The sequence below is a fragment of the Hippopotamus amphibius genome, chromosome 9 (assembly GCF_030028045.1).
Source record: "Hippopotamus amphibius kiboko isolate mHipAmp2 chromosome 9, mHipAmp2.hap2, whole genome shotgun sequence".
In the NCBI taxonomy this organism is placed as follows: Eukaryota; Metazoa; Chordata; class Mammalia; order Artiodactyla; family Hippopotamidae; genus Hippopotamus; species Hippopotamus amphibius.
In genome coordinates this window covers 20,478,363-20,496,950 of record NC_080194.1, presented here as the reverse complement: position 1 = coordinate 20,496,950, position 18,588 = coordinate 20,478,363, and the positions used below count along the sequence as shown (strand labels likewise).

At 35.4% G+C, this 18,588-nt stretch overlaps 1 protein-coding gene across 3 annotated transcripts in view; it reads left to right on the top strand.

The window, feature by feature from the left end:
* Window positions 1–18,588, top strand: part of LUZP2 (leucine zipper protein 2) — a 494,920-nt gene that overhangs the window by 432,177 nt on the left and 44,155 nt on the right. For all 3 annotated transcript variants that reach the window (XM_057695976.1, XM_057695974.1, XM_057695975.1), the window contains 2 exons: window positions 4,053–4,127; window positions 15,223–15,390. In XM_057695976.1, the coding sequence (XP_057551959.1) occupies window positions 4,053–4,127; window positions 15,223–15,390 (243 nt within the window). The remainder of the gene's footprint in view (window positions 1–4,052; window positions 4,128–15,222; window positions 15,391–18,588) is intronic.

Genomic DNA, 18,588 nt, shown 5'->3' with positions numbered 1-18,588 from the left:
TTGCTATTTCTGTTGGAATTCATTCCACCTGCCCTGATACAGGCTTCCCGGTTTGCTCTATTGCTGCACACCCTGAAGTCATCCTTTAGTGGGAGTCCCCTAGTGTGGACGACAGGATTTGGGCTGAAACCCACACAAGGAGGGAGAGGGATGGAGGCAAGAGGACTTGTATCTATGCACACCCACTCTGGACTGCGGATAATGAATGACAGCACCTGGAGGAGAGAGGATGCCCACCAAAGGGGACCCTGAGAATGAAGATATCATGAGATACTTTGTGGGAACAGAAAGAGGTTCAAGGCACAGGGGATTTCTGGGCAGCACTAACTCCCTTCTAGCTGGTGACCAAGAATGTTGATTGGCACTGAGGCTGGTACTGACGCTTTTGCCCTCTTCCTGCATGAGTTCCAAGGAGTTTGCCTACAGCCAGCAGGGGTCCAGGGGTGACCGCTATCCCACTAAGGACCACTCACTGCCCCTCCCTGTCTTCCCTAACTCCTGTCCTAGGCCTAGCCGCTAGGGACAGACAGAAGGGCCACTCTTCTTCCTTCCTTTGGGGCTCAGTCCCATGGACAGAAGCTGGCTCTGGCAGGGCCTGCTTTAACAGGGATTGTCACAGGGGAAGTCTTGAGTTCTCTGTGGTTGAGGAATACAGCTGGACCCGGGCAGCTGCAATGAGAGCCAACAGAGTGGCCCAAGCCCAGGCTGGGAATGCAAGACTGAGGCCTATCATCCTGAAGTCCTGATGTGGGGTCAGGTGGCCAGAAAGACAGAGACAGATGAGGCCAAGGGGGGCCCAGGGTTCAGAGCTTATGAGAGTCTATTCACTTGGAGGTGCCCTCAAATTGGAAACAAGCCTCTTCATCAGCCCTCTCTCTCTTTCTCACTCAGAAAGATTTAATTTTTTTTTTTATTGAGATACAGTTAACAGACAATAAACAGCATATATTTAGAGTGTACAGTTTGGTATCCCAATCTCCCAATTCACCCCCACCAACCCTCCCTGCTTTCCCCACTTGGTGTCCATGTGTTTGTTCTCTACATCTGTGCCTCTATTTCTGCCTTGCATTTCCTCTTTCATAGTTGTTAGCATTTGCCTTATGTATTGAGGTGCTCCTATATTGGGTGCATATATATTTATAATTGTTATCTCCTCTTCTTGGATGGATCCCTCGATCTTTATGTAATGTCCTTTCTTGTCTCTTGTAACATTTTTTTATTTTAAAGTCTATTTTATCTGATGTGACTATTGCTGCTCCAGCTTTCTTTTGATTTCCATTTGCATGGAATATCTTTTTCCATCCCCTCACTTTCTGTCTGTATGTGTCCCTAGGTCTGAAGTGGGTCTCTTCTAGACAGCATATATATGGGTCTTGTTTTTGTATCCATTCAGCCAGTTTGTGTCTTTTGGTTGGTGCATTTAGTCCATTTACATTCAAGGTAATTATTGATATGTATGTTCCTATTATCTTTTTCTTAATTGTTTTTGTTTTTGTAGGTCCTTTTCTTCTCTTATGTTTCCCGCTTAGAGAAGTTCCTTTAGCATTTGTTATAAGGCTGGTTTGGTGGTGCTGAATTCTCTTAGCTGTTGCTTGTCTGTAAAGCTTTTGATTTCTCCATCAACTCTGAATGAGATCCTTGCTGGGTAGAGTATTCTTGGTTGTAGGTTCTTCCCTGTCATCACTTGAAATATATTGTGCCACTGCCTTCTGGCTTGCAGAGTTTCTGCTGAGAAATCAGCTGTTACCCTTATGGGAGTTCCCTTGTATGTTATTTGTCATTTTTCCCTTGTTGCTTTTCATAACTTTTCTCTGTCTTTCATTTTTGTCAGTTTGACTACTGTATGTCTTGGTGTGTTTCTCCTTGGGTTTATCCTGCCTGGGACTCTCTGTGCTTCCAGCACTTGGGTAGCTATTTCCTTTCCCATGTTAGGGAAGTTTTCAACTATAATCTCTTCCAATATTTTCTCGGGTCCTTTCTCTCTCTCTTCTTCTGCGACCCATATAATGCGAATGTTGGTGCATTTAACATTGTCCCAGAGGTATCTTGGCTGTCTTCAGTTCTTTTCATTCTTTTTTTTCTTATTCTTTTCCACATCAGTGATTTTCACCATTCTGTCTTCCAGGTCACTTATTCACCCTTCTGCCTCAGTTAATCTGCTGTTGGTTCCTTCTAGTGTATTTTTCATTTCAGTTATTGTATTGCATATCTCTGTTTGTTTGTTCTTTAATTCTTCTAGGTCTTTGGTAAACTTTTCAATCTTTGCATCCAGTCTTTTTTCAAAGTCCTGGATCATCTTCACCATCATTATTCTGAATTCTTTTTCTGTAAGGGTGCCTATCTCCTCTTCATTTATTTGTTTTTCTGGTGTTTTATCCTGTCCCTTCATCTGGTACAAATTCCTCCACTTTTTCATTTTCTCTATCTTTCTGTGGCTGTGGTTTTCAGTTGCACAAGACAAAATACTGCTGATACTGCTTGATACTGCTGTCTGCCCTCTTGTGGAGGAAGCTATCTAGGCAGCTCGTGGGTCAGAAAGATTTAATTTTTAAACATTATTGTACATTTGGAAGTGCACATATGTGCTTCACGTACATGATTAGGTTGCTTTTAAGGACAACAGTTGCCTACTGGAAGATTATTTTCTAGAAGAGTCAAGTGTGGAAAGGAGCACAGATCAATTTAGGGGATGAAAACTGTGCGTGGACATAAAGAATAGGTATAGGTTTTCATAATGAAGAAAAATATCCTCACCCTCTCCTCATTCCTAGGTGCTCACCATAGGGCAAAAAAAAAAAAAAATTAATCAAGGACAGATGTGCAGGGTGCTGTTTCCCAGACCATGAGGGAGAGAAGGGAAGAGAGACAGAGAAGTAGGCACTTTGGAAGTTGGCTACAGCCTTGCTACAAGCCCATAGCATTGTAACACCCAGGATGGAAATCCAGAGTGGGGACGTCCTCAACACTGCAGGAGTGATGAGGCCCCTCTGCTGACTTCTCCCAGGCAAACTCAATCCCCTTGCCTCACAAGAACATTGGAATGAGCCTCTGTTCCTTCCAGATTTAAATTCTTTTCATTGGCTGAATGTAGGAGATGGGCAAAAGCCAGAGTTATAGAGAGGCTCTGAGGCATGAGGAGAGGCCAGCCCTTCTGCAGGTCCTGGGTGAGCCCGCAGAGCATCCCTTTGTCCATATATAACTATAGTATATACAATAGCTAGTAGTTGGCGGAGGCAGAACTTTAGAACACATCTTCCAAATCTGAGGCTCTTTTAACAGTACTGTTGTGACATTTGCAAAGATACAGAGATATGGTAGAATAGAGTTATATTGGTTTTAAAACAAAAAGATTAAAAGATTGGATACTATTATATTAATCTTCTCAGGGTGCCTTAACAAAATACCACAGAATGGATGTCTTAAACAACGGAATCTATTTTCTCATGGTTTCAGGGGCTAGAATTCAGCATTCAAGGTGCTGGCAGATTCATTTTCTAGTGAGAGCTCTTTGTGGCTTTCAGATGGTGGCTTCTCACTGTATCTTCCCTCTATGTGAGGGTGGAGAGAGATCTCTGGTATCCCTTCCTCTTCTTATAAGGACACCAGTTCTATGGCATTAGGGCCTCACCTTTATGACCCCGTTTAACCTTAATTACCTCCCTAGAGGTCTTCTCCTCAAATACAGTAACATGGTGTGGGGGAGGGGGTATAGAGCTTCAACATATGAATTTTAGAGGAGGATAGTTTAGTCCATAACAACTAGAACTGATGGATTTATATCACAGATACTTTCAGGGACTTGAGCTGGAACTTTGCAACTAGATGTTTTGATCCAGTGAAGCATTTAGTGCATATTCATCCAGAACAACATTTCCTGCAGCTTAATTGAATGACCATGTATTGTTTACCTGCATTCTAAACACATTTCACAAGGTGTTTGTTTTTGTTTTGTTTTGTTTTCTAATTTTTTGGCAATGAATGACAGATAGTTAAAGTGGAGGGGAAAGATTATATAACTTACTAAAAAGGTTTACCTTTCTTTCATTTTACAGGCCCAACAGCTTACTGATCTGGAACGAAAATTAGCTGTGGCAAAAAATGAGCTAGAGAAAGCAGCTCTTGACCGGGTAAGTTGACATCCATGAGCCATCACAACTTCGGTTGTAGCAGATGAAGCCGGGTGTGCTCATTGCTTCCCTTGATTTATCAGTGCAATTCCAGATGCTGTGTGTGTAAGATGGTTATAGAATTCATGAGTGTTTGATACTTTCTTTAGAACCCAATTATTTTCTTGTTTTTGTTGCTATAGTAAATCGACTTAAGATTGAGGCTCTGTGATTGCGTGGCTTTATTTTTCACTTTACTGGCACACTTGTTCCATAATATGATGAATAAACATACTTTAAAGCATCAACAAAGATGCCATGTATTAACTTTGCATGAATGAGTTGTAAAGCAAGTGGAAGTGAAGATTTTCATTTTGGAAATCTTAAAGTTCTTGAGGAAGAGGCATAAAAAGAAGTAGCTGTCTTAAGCAACTCTGTTTATATAAGAAAATGCAAGAGTGGGTGACATTCCATCTTTATAGCAGCTTTATTAAAATAAAGGTTCACATGCCATCAAAGTCACACTTTTAAGGTTCACCAAGTTGTACTGTCATCAACACTGATTCCAAAAGGTTTTCTTTGCCTCTTTTTACCTCATTTCATCTACTTCTTTTTATTTTTGTTCATGTCTCATTGTGCTACAATTGTATATACTCAGAATAAACCACAACTCCCATCTGATGCCTACCTTTGCCTATCAATGCTCTTCATATGAGATATGCATGAAGAAGAGGGAGTTGGTATATGGAAAGGGAAATATAACATAGCAGAAGGAATTAGTCATGAAACTTAGAATTATGGTTCTGCTGCTTTATAGTTATGGTATTTGGCAAAATTTTTTATTACTTCCTATCATTTTTAAATCAACTATATAAAATGGTGGGAAGTAAATATTCGTTTAGTTCACACAGAACAAAAGGGTAAAATGATTTTAAAATTATTTCTGTGTTTACTCAGCACCCATTTATTGAATCCAATGTAGTTTTCTCTAATTCCTAGAACATATATCTAGCAAATATTAATACAGGAAACTCTGAATCTGAAAATTAAATCATAGTATTTTAGACTTGAGAAGACAAACACCCACATTGCTCTCAATCAGACACATGAAAAGTCTATGCTGAAGCAACAGGGCCAATCCTGAAGTAATTTGCATTTTAACAAACCTTCAACCCATCCCCTGTCTGAGATCAATTCTTGATTATATGGGAGTTAGCAATCATTCTGTCTAACAATGGAAAAATAAACCCTCTCTATATATCATCTGTAGAATTTCTGGTTCATTTATACACAATATTTGGAGTGTAATAAAAATATTCCTGGATGTGTAAAAAGGGAATGCAGTCTGACCAATATAAATAAAGAAAACAAGAGATATACACCTGGAGCTGATTCAGATATTAGAATGAGAAAATAAGTACTCAAAAATTTAATGACTGTTTTATATATATATATGTATATATACACACACATATATGCATAATATTTCTATAGGCATATATGTATATAACATTACACATATAACACAATAGAAGAAATATAAAACAGATAAAAAGATAAAAATTTTCACTAGACTTGGAATCTATAAAAAAATCGAGTAGATATTCTAGAGTTAGAACAATATAATTCATGTAATTAAGAATTTAACTCATATTTAATAGCAGATTGGATGCTTGGACTTAGTAGAATTGAAGACTAGTGAAATGAAAGGAAAATTAATATCAGATACCTATACTAATGTATAGAAAGTACAAATAAATGGAAACTAAACAGAAAAAGAATAAGAAACGTATGAGACAATTTCAAAATTTCTAAATTATATGATTGTTGTGCCAGAAGAAGTGACAAACAGAAGCAATATGTATAGAGACAATGGCTAAATATTTTCCATAGCTTTTTAAGATATCGACCACAGGTTCAAAAATATAAATAATCCTCAATCAGATTAAATAGAAAGATAACCCACTTTATAGTCAAATTGTTGGGTATAAAAAGATGAGCTAAAATTGAAAATAAATAATAAAATGGTAGATATCAACTTATGCCAGTAATTATATTTTTTAAACAGTTAAAAATATTCCAAGTACAAGGCTGAAATTATGACTACATTAAACAAAAACTTTATGATTCATACAAAAGGCACCTTTAAATATAAAGAAACAGAAGATTTGTGAATAGAATAGGGATGAAAGATGAACTATGTATGCAGTAATACAGAGAAAGCTGTGTATCAACAGAACATCATTAAAAGTAGACTTGAAATAAAGACTTTTAGTGATAAGAAGAGAGTCTCATGTGGATCAGTCCAAGAGAAAGATATCACCATTCTAAATCAGTATGCAAACAACAATATTTCTTTAAAATGTATATAAATTTTTAAAAGTACACTTAAGACCCATGCATTTTTTCATTATGTGCTATATTTCAATACAGTTTACTTTTAAAAAATACTCAGCCTCACCAGAGAAGTGGAAATGTGAATAAAAACAATGAGATAGCATCTCAACACTATCAAATTGTTAAAAATTTAAGTCTGGTGATACCAAATTCTGATACATTAGAAATGGGAGTGTAATTATTAAAATCAGTTTTTAAAAGTGTGTACCTTAGAATTTTCACTTATCCATATATAATTGGAAATGTGCATAAGGACATTAAATACAGCAGTATTTGTATTAATAATAAAAGGAAATAATTTAAATGTTTGCTGTTAAAATTAATATGTATAATCCATATATTTTCTATACTTATATTTTCAAATAGTAATCAAAATTTAATATTAATAAATATGGATACCTGTATCAATATTGATATATCGATAACATACACTGTTGAATGAAAAAATTCAAAATTATTATGTACAGTATTTAACAGTTGTTCAAATACACAAAATATATTTTGTTTTGATTACATATCATATAAATAAAGTAGAAAGATACTCATATCAAATTCATGGATATAATTGCCTTTGGGGAAGATGGAGTGAAATAACACTAAGGATGCTTACAAATATTTCTACTGTTTCTCTAATGGTTTATCTTTTTAAAATTTTTTAGATACAGTCTTTACACATACACATATATATATTGTATGCATTATATACATACATTATATCATATATGTTTTGTATATATACATTAGTTATATGTAATAAATGTGTACACATTTAAAACATGTATATGCATCTATTATATAAATAAATTTTTATAATTATATAGTTATTATATATAACATATATAATTAAAATGATGCTTTTTAACATTTAATTCAGGTTGCTATTTACCTGTTATTTGTTCTGTTTTTCTCCATATGCCCCTATAATTTTCAAAATAAGTTGTTTTAAAAAATGAAGGGTTCTGTCTGCTGTCAAGGGTTTTCCATTTTGTGATCACAACTTAGCAATCATTTTATTTGGAATAACAAGCAAGTGAGATGATCACATTCATAACTTATTTTGCGGTAATATCTGTATACATTTAGCAAAGTTGTAAAGAAAGGAGGTTGCCTTCTAATCACCAATTAGAACCGTGGATGTTTTGATACAGAAAAGAAGAGATGGAACATTTAAGGTGGATTTATTTTGCAGCTCTTGTGTTGTCTCCTTCTCACTATGCAGTAGTTGTAAAGGACCACAACTTCCTTAAGACTTGGATCTCACATAGGCATTTTTTTCATTTATATATGACCAAAATCTCTTCATAGCTAGCAAGCTAACATTTCAAACAGGATATTTAGAAAGTGTTGCAGTAGAGGAATGGTAAGGACATTTTGTGAATTCTAGATATTTTCTTTCTTAACACTTACATCTTTGGGATAGATATGGCTTTCGAATGAATGGAGTATTTTAACAACTTCACTCCTTTGTGATTGTCTCATTTTATATTTGTCCAAGTAATTAGTATAATATTTAGTAATTTGAGGGAAACCTGCCTGCTTTTCTGTAGATTAGGTCAAATATAATTCCTCTTACCAAGATTCTACTTTATGAGTTTTTTTAATTTATAAAAGTTTATACCAATTTATGCTAATCTGTGACCATATCCAACTCATACTACATAATATTAGTTTTAAAAAGGGAAATGACTCTCTATAAAATTGGCAGAATCAGATAATCAAAGATACATATAATCCTAAAGTTCAACAAGATCATCTTTGTATTTTTCCTTTCTTTGCTATCCCTGACGATATCTCCAATATGTTTTAAGTTCTATAAAGACGTTGAATTTCCAAGATTCTGAGGCAGTCTGGTCCTCTCTGAGTTTTTAACAACTATGACTGTTGGAATGTTCTTCCTTACATTAATTTTTTTCCCTGTCTTTACTTCAGATAATCTATTTAGTCAGTGAATGACTAAATGGGTTTGAAATGCTTTTTGTGTGACCGTCAGGTGCTATGAGAAACAGAAAACACTTATGATATGCAATCTTGGGTCCCACATCTGTCACAGTTTTGTTGGGCACCAAAAATTAGGAAATAATTGTATATGGAACCATGAGTTCAGAGAAACACAAAGAGAGAATATGTGTTTTTAAGTACATGTGGGTTATAAAAACTAGTGTTGTCACATAATATTTCATGGGCAAATTATAGTTTGTCCTGAGTCACAGAACTTGAAGATAATGTTTTTCCTCCTTTGTCTTATCCATTCTATGTCTTCCTCCTCCCCATTTCAACCACCACCACTATGTGCTTAGCCCCCATGATACCAGACTAGATTCAGGATGAGAGATTATATTGTAGTGTTCAAATAAAGGTCTCCAGAGTCAGTCTGTTCAGATCATAACTCTCTCACTGAATGACCGTGTTCAAATCGCCTAAACTCTTTATACTTCACTGTAAAATTGAATAATAATAAAATTCACTTTATAAGTAAAAAAATTAAAGTACTGAGAATTCTTGGCACATGAAAAACACTCAGTAAGCATAATAATAATTATTATTATTGAATGAGATCATAGAGACTGCTTATCTCTGATAATTTTTCTCTTTAACCTTCAGGATCTTGTCACTCCCTTTGCTACAGTGAACTATAAAAACACTGCATATTACTGGATGTTGATTTCAACAAATCTCATGTAAGATATGTATGAGGTTCGTAAACTTAGTCATAAAGTCAGATAGAAATGCGACCTCACTTCAAAATGCATAAAAACTAAAGTTAAATGAAATTGCTCTTCACCTCTCTCCATCATCTTTATATGAGACTTTTTTATTCTCCTCAGGTGTCTAGCTCCAAAGAATGTTATATCTGGGTTTCAAATAGCCTTAAATACTCAATAAATATTATGAAAACAACATCTTCACACTCTAAGTTGGTTCTCATTTCATATTTCTCATGAAAGAAGCCTCAGTTTACTATCCCAATAAAACCAATAATAATCTCAAGATCTAAGAATCAGTCTTGGTTTCCCAAACAATCAATTATTTATTTGGCAATATCTTATGAATTATAGTTAGCCTCAGCTACTGGAATGTAAAAACAACTTTATGGTTTGGAAATGTCTCTCAAATTCTTATATTTAAAGTTCCTATTACGTCTGACCCTCACAAAATTTTACCCAGGAAACCAGGCACTATTACATCATATTACAGAAGATACAAGTCAGGTGTTCGTCACAGACTTGGAGGACAAAGAACGAGAACTCTTTTTGCCACAGAGTGTCTGGCACATAGCAAAAGCATAATAAATAGTTATTGATTCAATAGATAGATGAAGATCTAACTTCATAGATTAACACACATGCTATTCATTCTACACACAAGGGACACAGAGATCACCTAGAGCAGAGAAATAAAACTGTTGAATGACCTTTTAGGATTCACAGAGCTAATTTCATGGTGAAATAAAAGTAAAGGGAAAGTCTTTGGATTCACAGCCCTTCATGATCTTTCCGAAGCCAGCGGCTATTGGTGCTCTCAGATCTCTCTGAAGGCTTCACATCTTCATGTAAATAAATGAAGATAGACATGAATATTACCTTGTGAATTTTTATTTGTCAGGCGATGAGAAATTAGGGACACTGTCGTCTTTGCAATATATATCTTGTTGTTCCCCCTAAAATGCATTTTTTCCTGAGAAAAGTACTCACAGACACAAAAAATTGCCTTCTAACTCTCCCACCATCTTAAAATCTCTATAAACAATAATTTCTTATAATCTTTACATATTATATAGCATAAGTACTAGTATTTTGATGTCTGAAATAATACGTTTTTGTATTATATAACATACAAGATAAAGTGAGAAGTATTTCATTATTTTTTCACATAAAACATATCCTCTGGAGGGTTTGCTTTACTTATTCATTTAACAAATATTTGTTGAGTTAGAAAACAGTGATCCTCCAAAAAAATACCAGCCCTACTCTATAGCACAGGGAACGCTGCTCACTGTTCTGTAATAACCTAAATGGGAAAAGAGTTTGAGAAAGAATAGATCCATGTATACGTATAACTGAGTCACTTTGCTGTACACTTGAAACTAACACAACATTGTTTATCAACTATGCTCCAATATAAAATAAAAATTAAAAAATAAGAAACAAATACCAGCCCTCAAAGAAATTACATTGTCATAGAAATAGGTAAAACAATAAACATATTAACAATAAGATAATTTGCATTGATGACAAGGGCTTCGTAGGACATTATTTAAGAAACGTGATAGAGACTTTGAAGAAGAAGTGTTCTTTGAAAGGGTTCTCAGGGAGTGTGTTTCCAAGAAGATAATATGTGACCTGAAACATACATTTTAAGTGGAAATTTCATTATGTAGATATTTGGAAAGAGTTCTACAGGCAGAAGAAACAAGTGTAATGGCTCTAAGATGGGAATGAACTTGGAATGTTCAGTCGGGCTATAAATAAAGGACATCGTGACAAGCAGGATCTTCATAAAGACTTTGCATTTTACTAACATGTGGCAGAGGATGTGGGAAAAATGTTTTGGTGGGGAGAAGAACAAGGGCAAAAATAAGGCTGATCATAGGAGGCAATAGGTTGTAAGATCTAGAGCAAAGTATACTTTACACGGTTTACAGTATATTTCATTAGGTGACATATTGTTCCAGTGAACTTCCAACTGAACAGTGGCCTTACCTGCAATTTTAAAATGGACTACAGCTAGCAGTACAAATTAAAATGTAACGTCATTGTGGTGTAAAAATCATTGTCTGGGTCCTGCTCATGGTGTGGGTCAAGCCAAACCTGAATAGTGTCAGTAGCAGGCTCTATTAAGTTAGAGGGACTAACTAGAAAGATGTGGGCTTTTTTTTTTTCCCCAGTAGAAAGATGACCAAATTAGGGCAGTATTGCTCACAGAAATCTGTGGTCTTTGGCAGGAAAAATCTATAATATAATGAAGGAGTGGAGTGGAGCCAGAATCTAATATAAGAGGCCAAGACACAGACTTGTGATCCAAAAAAAGAAAATGAAATCAAAAGCTGAGACATTAAGAATAGGTTGAAACATAAGAACAAAGATAGCTTACTACAATGGCTATGAAAGGTGAGGAGTTGGAGGTTACATCTATGTGTTGTTCATTCTGCTCTCTGAGGCGACTCTGAGAATGTCGGGAGGTCTGTAGGAGCAGATGGGATGATTGCACCCAAGTTCAGATGATTAAAATTGTAGCATATATGCACAGCCCACTGATTTTTCCATTGGCAAATTCGTCTTGCCTAAACAATGTTTACTGAAAATGAACTAAATGCTGTTCATTATTTATTTTCGGCATCCAATTTCAGCTATTACTCAGGAATTTGTCTGTTATCTCAACCTATACTTTGTACATTATAGATCCAACTTTTATATATGTACTGTGTTAAGAGGAGACATGATATGAATGCAGTGAATGGAATAACTATCATTACTTCCTGCCTTATCTGAGCATTGAAAATCTATATTTCAAAGCCACATTAGCTTTGAGTCCTGGCCAAGACCTGCCCAACCTTGTCACATTAGCTCTATTTCTGTTTTCTAACTATAATATAGGAAAAACAAAGTATATTTAAACTGTTCAGTGCCATCTGGAATATTTCACTCCTGAGACAGCAGTTGGTGCCATGATCTCTTATTCTGTAATAAGAGAAGGGAAGGGCCATCTAAGATTATAACAAAGAATCAATAGGAAGGGAAATCTGAACCATTACTTCATTTTTTTTTTTTCTTTTTTGGCTGTGTTGGGTCTTCATTGATGCACACGGGCTTTCTCTAGTTGTGGAGAGCAGGGGCTACTCATCATTGTGGTGTGCAGGCTTCTCAGTGTGATGGCTTCTTTTGTTGCAGAGCATGGTCTGTAGGCACTGGGGCTTCTGTAGTTGCAACACGTGGGCTCAGAAGTTGTCGTTTGGGGGCTCTAGAGTGCAGGCTTAGTAGTTGTAGTTGCTTAGTGGCATGTGGGATCTTCCTGGTTCCAGGGATCAAACCCATCTCCCCTGCATTGGCAGATGGATTCTTAATTAGTGTGCCACCTGGGAAATCCCATTACTTCATTTCTTTTTATTGATATAGCTTGTCAACTTCTTTTCCTGACAAAAGAGAAACAACATTTTCACCTAAGTCATTTATTCAAAAAACTTTTGTGTGTGTGTCCTTTCTAATGTGTCAGGGATTGTGTTAGGTGCTAGCTATACAGTTCTGAACAAAATAGGCAACTTATACATGTGTATATACATATAAATTAAAATTAGTGATAAATTATATGAAAGAAACAAGATCAATCATAGAAAGTAATTAAGTGGGGAAAAGGCAAGAATCTAGCAACTCAGGCAAGCAAATAAAAGGGACCATTTTGACTATAAGGTTATCATTCAGCTTAGCTCTCTTCTGTTCACTTAACAAAGCTCCTCCATCCTAACTCTTATCAAATTTTTATTTTGTCTTAGACAACTTGACAGGGCAAGATTAATGAGAAGAAAATACTTGTATGTCCTATTGCTTACATACTGTCAGTCGCTGCTCTTACTGTTGCCTTTTTTTAAAATCTCTTGATATGACCAAAGAAAGAGGTTTCTTAAACTGCTGTTCTAGCAATAGACACTCTCATCTTAAGGATAAATTTTATACCATATGTGAGCAGAAAACACAGAGGTAGGCGTTGGGAAGGATCAAAGTTATAGTCACTACTCTTAAGAAATTGACCACAAGGGCTTTATAGGAGAGAGGAAATAGGAGGGGATGTTGCATGTAGGTGTATTCCTCACATCATATATAAAAAGCAGTAGTTTTGTTGGGAGTATACTACTTTGACAGGAAGAGACAGTAGACTTTGCTGCTTCGTTGATTCATATGTACACTGAAAGGGTAAACTCCGCATATGCCAGTTTGTCCAGGGATATGGCTCTAGCACCTAATCTCTTTCTTCATCTCTCTTGTCCCAAAGGCCACATTTCATATCTTGAAGTGGATGTTTATGTGTTATTGTCTTACTAGGGTCTATATACATGCCCCCAGTTACCCCTGAGTTACCATAAGATTTCCCCAATGTTGTATGTCTCTCTTCATTTTTGCACCTAGAGTTATCTCTGTCATTTGTACTCAACTCTTTATATCATTTTTAAACCTTATCAGCAATTAAAAATATTTTTAGCGGAGGGATCTGGGGGTTAGATGAGAGTTAGATATGGTTGTCTGCCTTGGGATGTAAACCTAAAGAAAAAATAGTCTGCAATAAATCCTAGAGAGGGTGTGGAGAAAAGGGAACCCTCCTACACTGTTGGTGGGAATGTAAATTCGTACACACCCTATGGAGAACAGTATAGAGGTTCCTTTAAAAACTAAACATAGAACTACCATATAATTCAGCAATCCCACTCCTGGGCATAGATGTAGAGAAAACCGTAATTCAAAAGATGCATGCACCCCAGTGTTCATTGCAGCACTATTTACAATAGCCAAGACATGGAAGCAACCTAAAGGTCCATCAACAGAGGAATGGATAAAGAGATGTGGTACATATATACAATGGAATATTACTCAGCCATAAAAAAGAATGAAATAATGCCATTTACAGCAACATAGATGGACCTAGAGGTATTCATACTAAGTGAAGTAAATCTGATAGAGAAAGACAAATAGATGATATAACTTGCATGTGGAATGTAAAAAAATGATACAAATGAACTTTTTACAAAGTAAAAACAGGCTCACAGACTTAGAAAACAAACTTATGATTACCAAAGGGGAAAGGTGGGGAAAGGTGGGGGAAGGGATAAATTAGAAGGTTGGAATTAACATACACACACTACTGTGTATAAAATTGATAATCATCAGGGATCTACTGTATAGCACAGGGAACCCTACTCAATACTGTGTAATGACCTATATGGGAAAAGAATCTAAAAAAGTATGGAGATATATATATATATAACTGAATCACTTTGCTGTACACCTGAAACTAACACAACATTGTAAATCAACTATACTCCAATATAAAATAAAAATTAAATTAAAAAAAGAAAAAACAGTCTGAGAACCTTAAACTTTGTTTCCTTCATAGTAAAATAGAAATGCCAGTTTCACAGATGTTTGAAAGCATAAATTTACTTTTTGCATGTGAAAGTGCTTAGAATATTGTGATAGCCTATGCTAATAGAAAATGTTGTTATCTTCATTTAGAATCACATCTGAATAACTCCTACCACTTAACAGGACCCAGAGGAAATAAGAGTTTTATCATAAATTGAGTGGAGGTACAGGCTGATCTGAGAAACACAGAGGCCTACATCACAAGAGGAGTGATTTGTAATAAAGGAGGTTGATGCTAATAGAAAGATGGCAGGTGTCTAAGAAGGACATGTTCCACTTTAAAGTGACCCTAGAGACTATTTCCTTGCCAGCAAAGTATCATAATTGAAATCATGTCAATTCAAGGAGAACATGTAACATATATCTCTGAATTCCAGTGTTCAGAATATATCATGAAACACATTAGCTTTTAAAAGCAGAGTGTGCATTAAATGGCATGTTATAATAGAATTTATGTTAGGCAATTACATTTGAAAACTAATATGTGTTTGTGTGGGGAATGCGTGTAGGCTAGGAGGAAAGGGAGAATCTAATCAGGCAAACAAGGACCAGACCGCATGTAAAAATTGTGATCTCTCTTGTTTTTGTAGGCGTCGCAGCTGAAAGCAATGAAAGAGACAGTTCAACTCTGCCTCTCAACTGTTTTCCGTGATCAACCTCCTCTCCCTTTGAATCTCTTCAAACCAACTCCAACTCGGACATCAATTCCATCCATGCCAAATGACACTAACATTGCAGATGCAAGGACAAGAAGCCAGGTACACTTTTCTTGTGCTTTGAAAAGTAAAAATGAGTAAAGTACTCTCTTTACTTCATTCTACATTATCATCAAAGTGAATCCAAGTAAGATATGAAATGCATGAAAAATCAGGAAGTAAATGGATGATAGTAACCCAGTTTGTAGTCTTCATAGTCACTTGGAGGATGTTGGAAAACAAATTTTCTTTAGTAGAGAGCCAGCTGTTTCTTAGGCAGAATTATTATGATTATCATTATTTTACAGTAGTTAAAAGAAAGTATCTTGTATTACATTCCAGCGTATACTAGAGGCTTAATATGGAAAATACTTTCTCCTAGGATGTAACCACCCTCCTTACAAAAGTGGATACATTTTTCAGAAAGTCTGTAGTTCTCAATACTGCCTGTACATTAGAATCATTTGGGATGCTTCTTTGTGTGTGTGTGTGTGTGTGTGTGTGTTTTCTGAGTCTTTATTTTAAATTAATTATTTAGGTGATTATTTTGAGTAATAAAGCTTAGACACTTGCTCTAGATTTGACTCCCAATACATTTGCTTGATAATTCCTTGAGTAGGTAGGTAGTAGTCTCTCCTTTAAAATAAAATAGGAGTCAACTAAATATTTTACAAATACTTATTGGCTGCTTTCTTTATGCTAGAAAATTGTCAAGGTGCTGGGAACATAGTAACTAATCAGATTGATTCTTTTTTTTTCTTTTTTTGAAGTGTTCATAGAGCTTTTTACCTCTGATTGCCAAGAAACAGTAATATACCTTTTTTTTTAAAGAACTTTTATTGAGATACAGTTAACAGACAATAAACTGCATATATTTAGAGTGTACAATTTGGTATCTCAATCTTTGGGATGCTTCTTTAAAAATATCCTGATACTTGGGACTCACCCCAGACCCATTAAAACAAATTCTTTCTGGTTTGGCTCCAGTCATTAGTTTTTAGGAGCTCCCTAGGAGATTTTGAGACAAACTGACCTAAGCAAATCTTCCTGCACATCCCTACCACCACCCTACTTTTAGATAGGACCAAGGGGGCATTTCAGTTCTGCTTTTGTTTCAATCCTCAGAACCTTTAATTTGCAGGCTCTCTTTTTGAATAAATCTCGATAACCTGAAATAGTTATTGAAGAAAGGAATTTAGTTTCAGACAGTACACTTGAAGCTGCTGGTTCTCTTATCACTTGCCTCAAGATCAAATGTTATAGATACCAGTCCAACTTCTAAAGCAAATCTCTGGTGGACTGGGGGAGGGTGGGCAGAAAAACCTGAGAACCACTGTTACAAATACCTAACGATGCGTTACATCTGGGGCTTTCTTACTGCTTGTTTCTGTGATTCCTTATATCTGGATGAAAGGGGATGTGGACAAATTGTAGATTAGGGAAATACTATTTTCAGAATGAAGAGTCAAAATTAAGTAAAACGAAATAAATCTCCCAATGTTGTGTTTTTGTCTCTAGATGATCAATTTCTCGATTGACCAGATTAATCTGTTTTCTGTCAAAATTATTTTAAAATATGTATTCGGTTTCACATTATTCTCTTTGTTTTTATTATTTTCTGAATGATCTCAAAATTTTTAGGCCCATATTTTTCTCCTTTATATCTTTCTGACCCTCCTTGGAAAACTCTTAGTCTATAGTATTTTTTGATTTCAGCCAAACTCAGGGAAGAAACTTGCATAATAATGTATTTTTTTATGTTTAGGAAAAATCCTGGGTAAATTTATTAAATTTATTGAAACAGATTGTTGGTTAATGACACAGCTACCCACACAATCTCCCCCACCAAGCAGGAAGCCACATACTGCCTCCACTTCATGTTTGTCTAAGGCAGGAGCAAAGATTCAGCCTTATTAAGTGCAGTGACTTTGCACAAAGCAGCTTTGTAATTTTATGGGCACATTACACTTGTCTCCAACTCAAAATACATTTATTTAAGCCCCTTATTAAAACTGGGCTCTTTATGACCCTGAATGTATAGAGGAAATTACTGATTGTTACTTTAACTGATTTACAATTAATAAATATATGTCCTGTCATTGAAATAAATAATAAATATTTATTATTTCTCTTGGCTTAGATCAGAAAAATATAGGAAGCATTTAGATGCAGGTGTTTTAGAGACTGCTCATTTTTCAAAAAACAATAACAGAAATCCAAAATATTTAAGATAAAGTTCAATGAATCTAAGTTGATGTACTATAGAGCCTTCCATTTTCACAGATTAGCATTAAAAGCTTCTCTGGCATTTACATTTTGGTCATACTCTTTATCTTTTCAATAGTGGTAGAAATTGTATTTTATGTATACTTGGGGCTTGAATCTCTATGCAGGCACCTCACAGACAATATTTGAAAAATCCCAAGGAATAAAATGTGATAAGTGTATGTAAGAGAAGCAAACTTTTTTTCAGTCGTGGAACAATTTTCCTCTGGATAGCAAAAACATAACTTTCAAATGAGGACATTTAACTGCTAAGTCTTCAGAGCTAGCTGATTATAGCTGCAGTGATATTATGTGTCTGACTGGGAGCTGTGAGACCATCACATCACTTAACCTCTCCGTGCCTCAGTTTCTTCAATGCCTGTCTCAGAGCATTGCTGTGATATGAGCATTACAAATCATAATTTTTCTTATTTTCCATGATATATGTGCTATATGGCTATTCTCATCTACATTTCTTTAAAATCTTCACCTCTTCTTTGAAAGGAAAAAGGTATTTGAATGGTTTTTCCTGAAATCTGTGAAACACATCCAAGTAAGCAATTTTCAACCTACATATGGAAAAAAGAAATAGAGCCCCCAAAAGGTCATTTCATTTTTACTTTTTCTTCTAGAAGATTAGATAATGCAGACAAATTTTTTATTGAATCGTGCATGTGTATAAATGTCTATATATGAATATATGTATGCATACACACATACATATACAGTATATGTATATATATTCACTGTGGATTTTAAAAGCCACAGATTTCATTAGATGGGCAGCTCAATATTATGAGAATTTCTTGATTAAAACTTAAACAATCATTTACATGTTGGTACTTTTTAAAAAATTCTGGAGCATGTCTGCTGCATAATCTTTTAGTTCTACAGCTTAAGTTTCTGCTGAGGAAACGCAATCAGGTTTTTCAGCCTCCTTTCCTTCACTGCATTCTCCATTGCTGTCATGCCTGCTTCCCTCTCATTTGAGTGAAT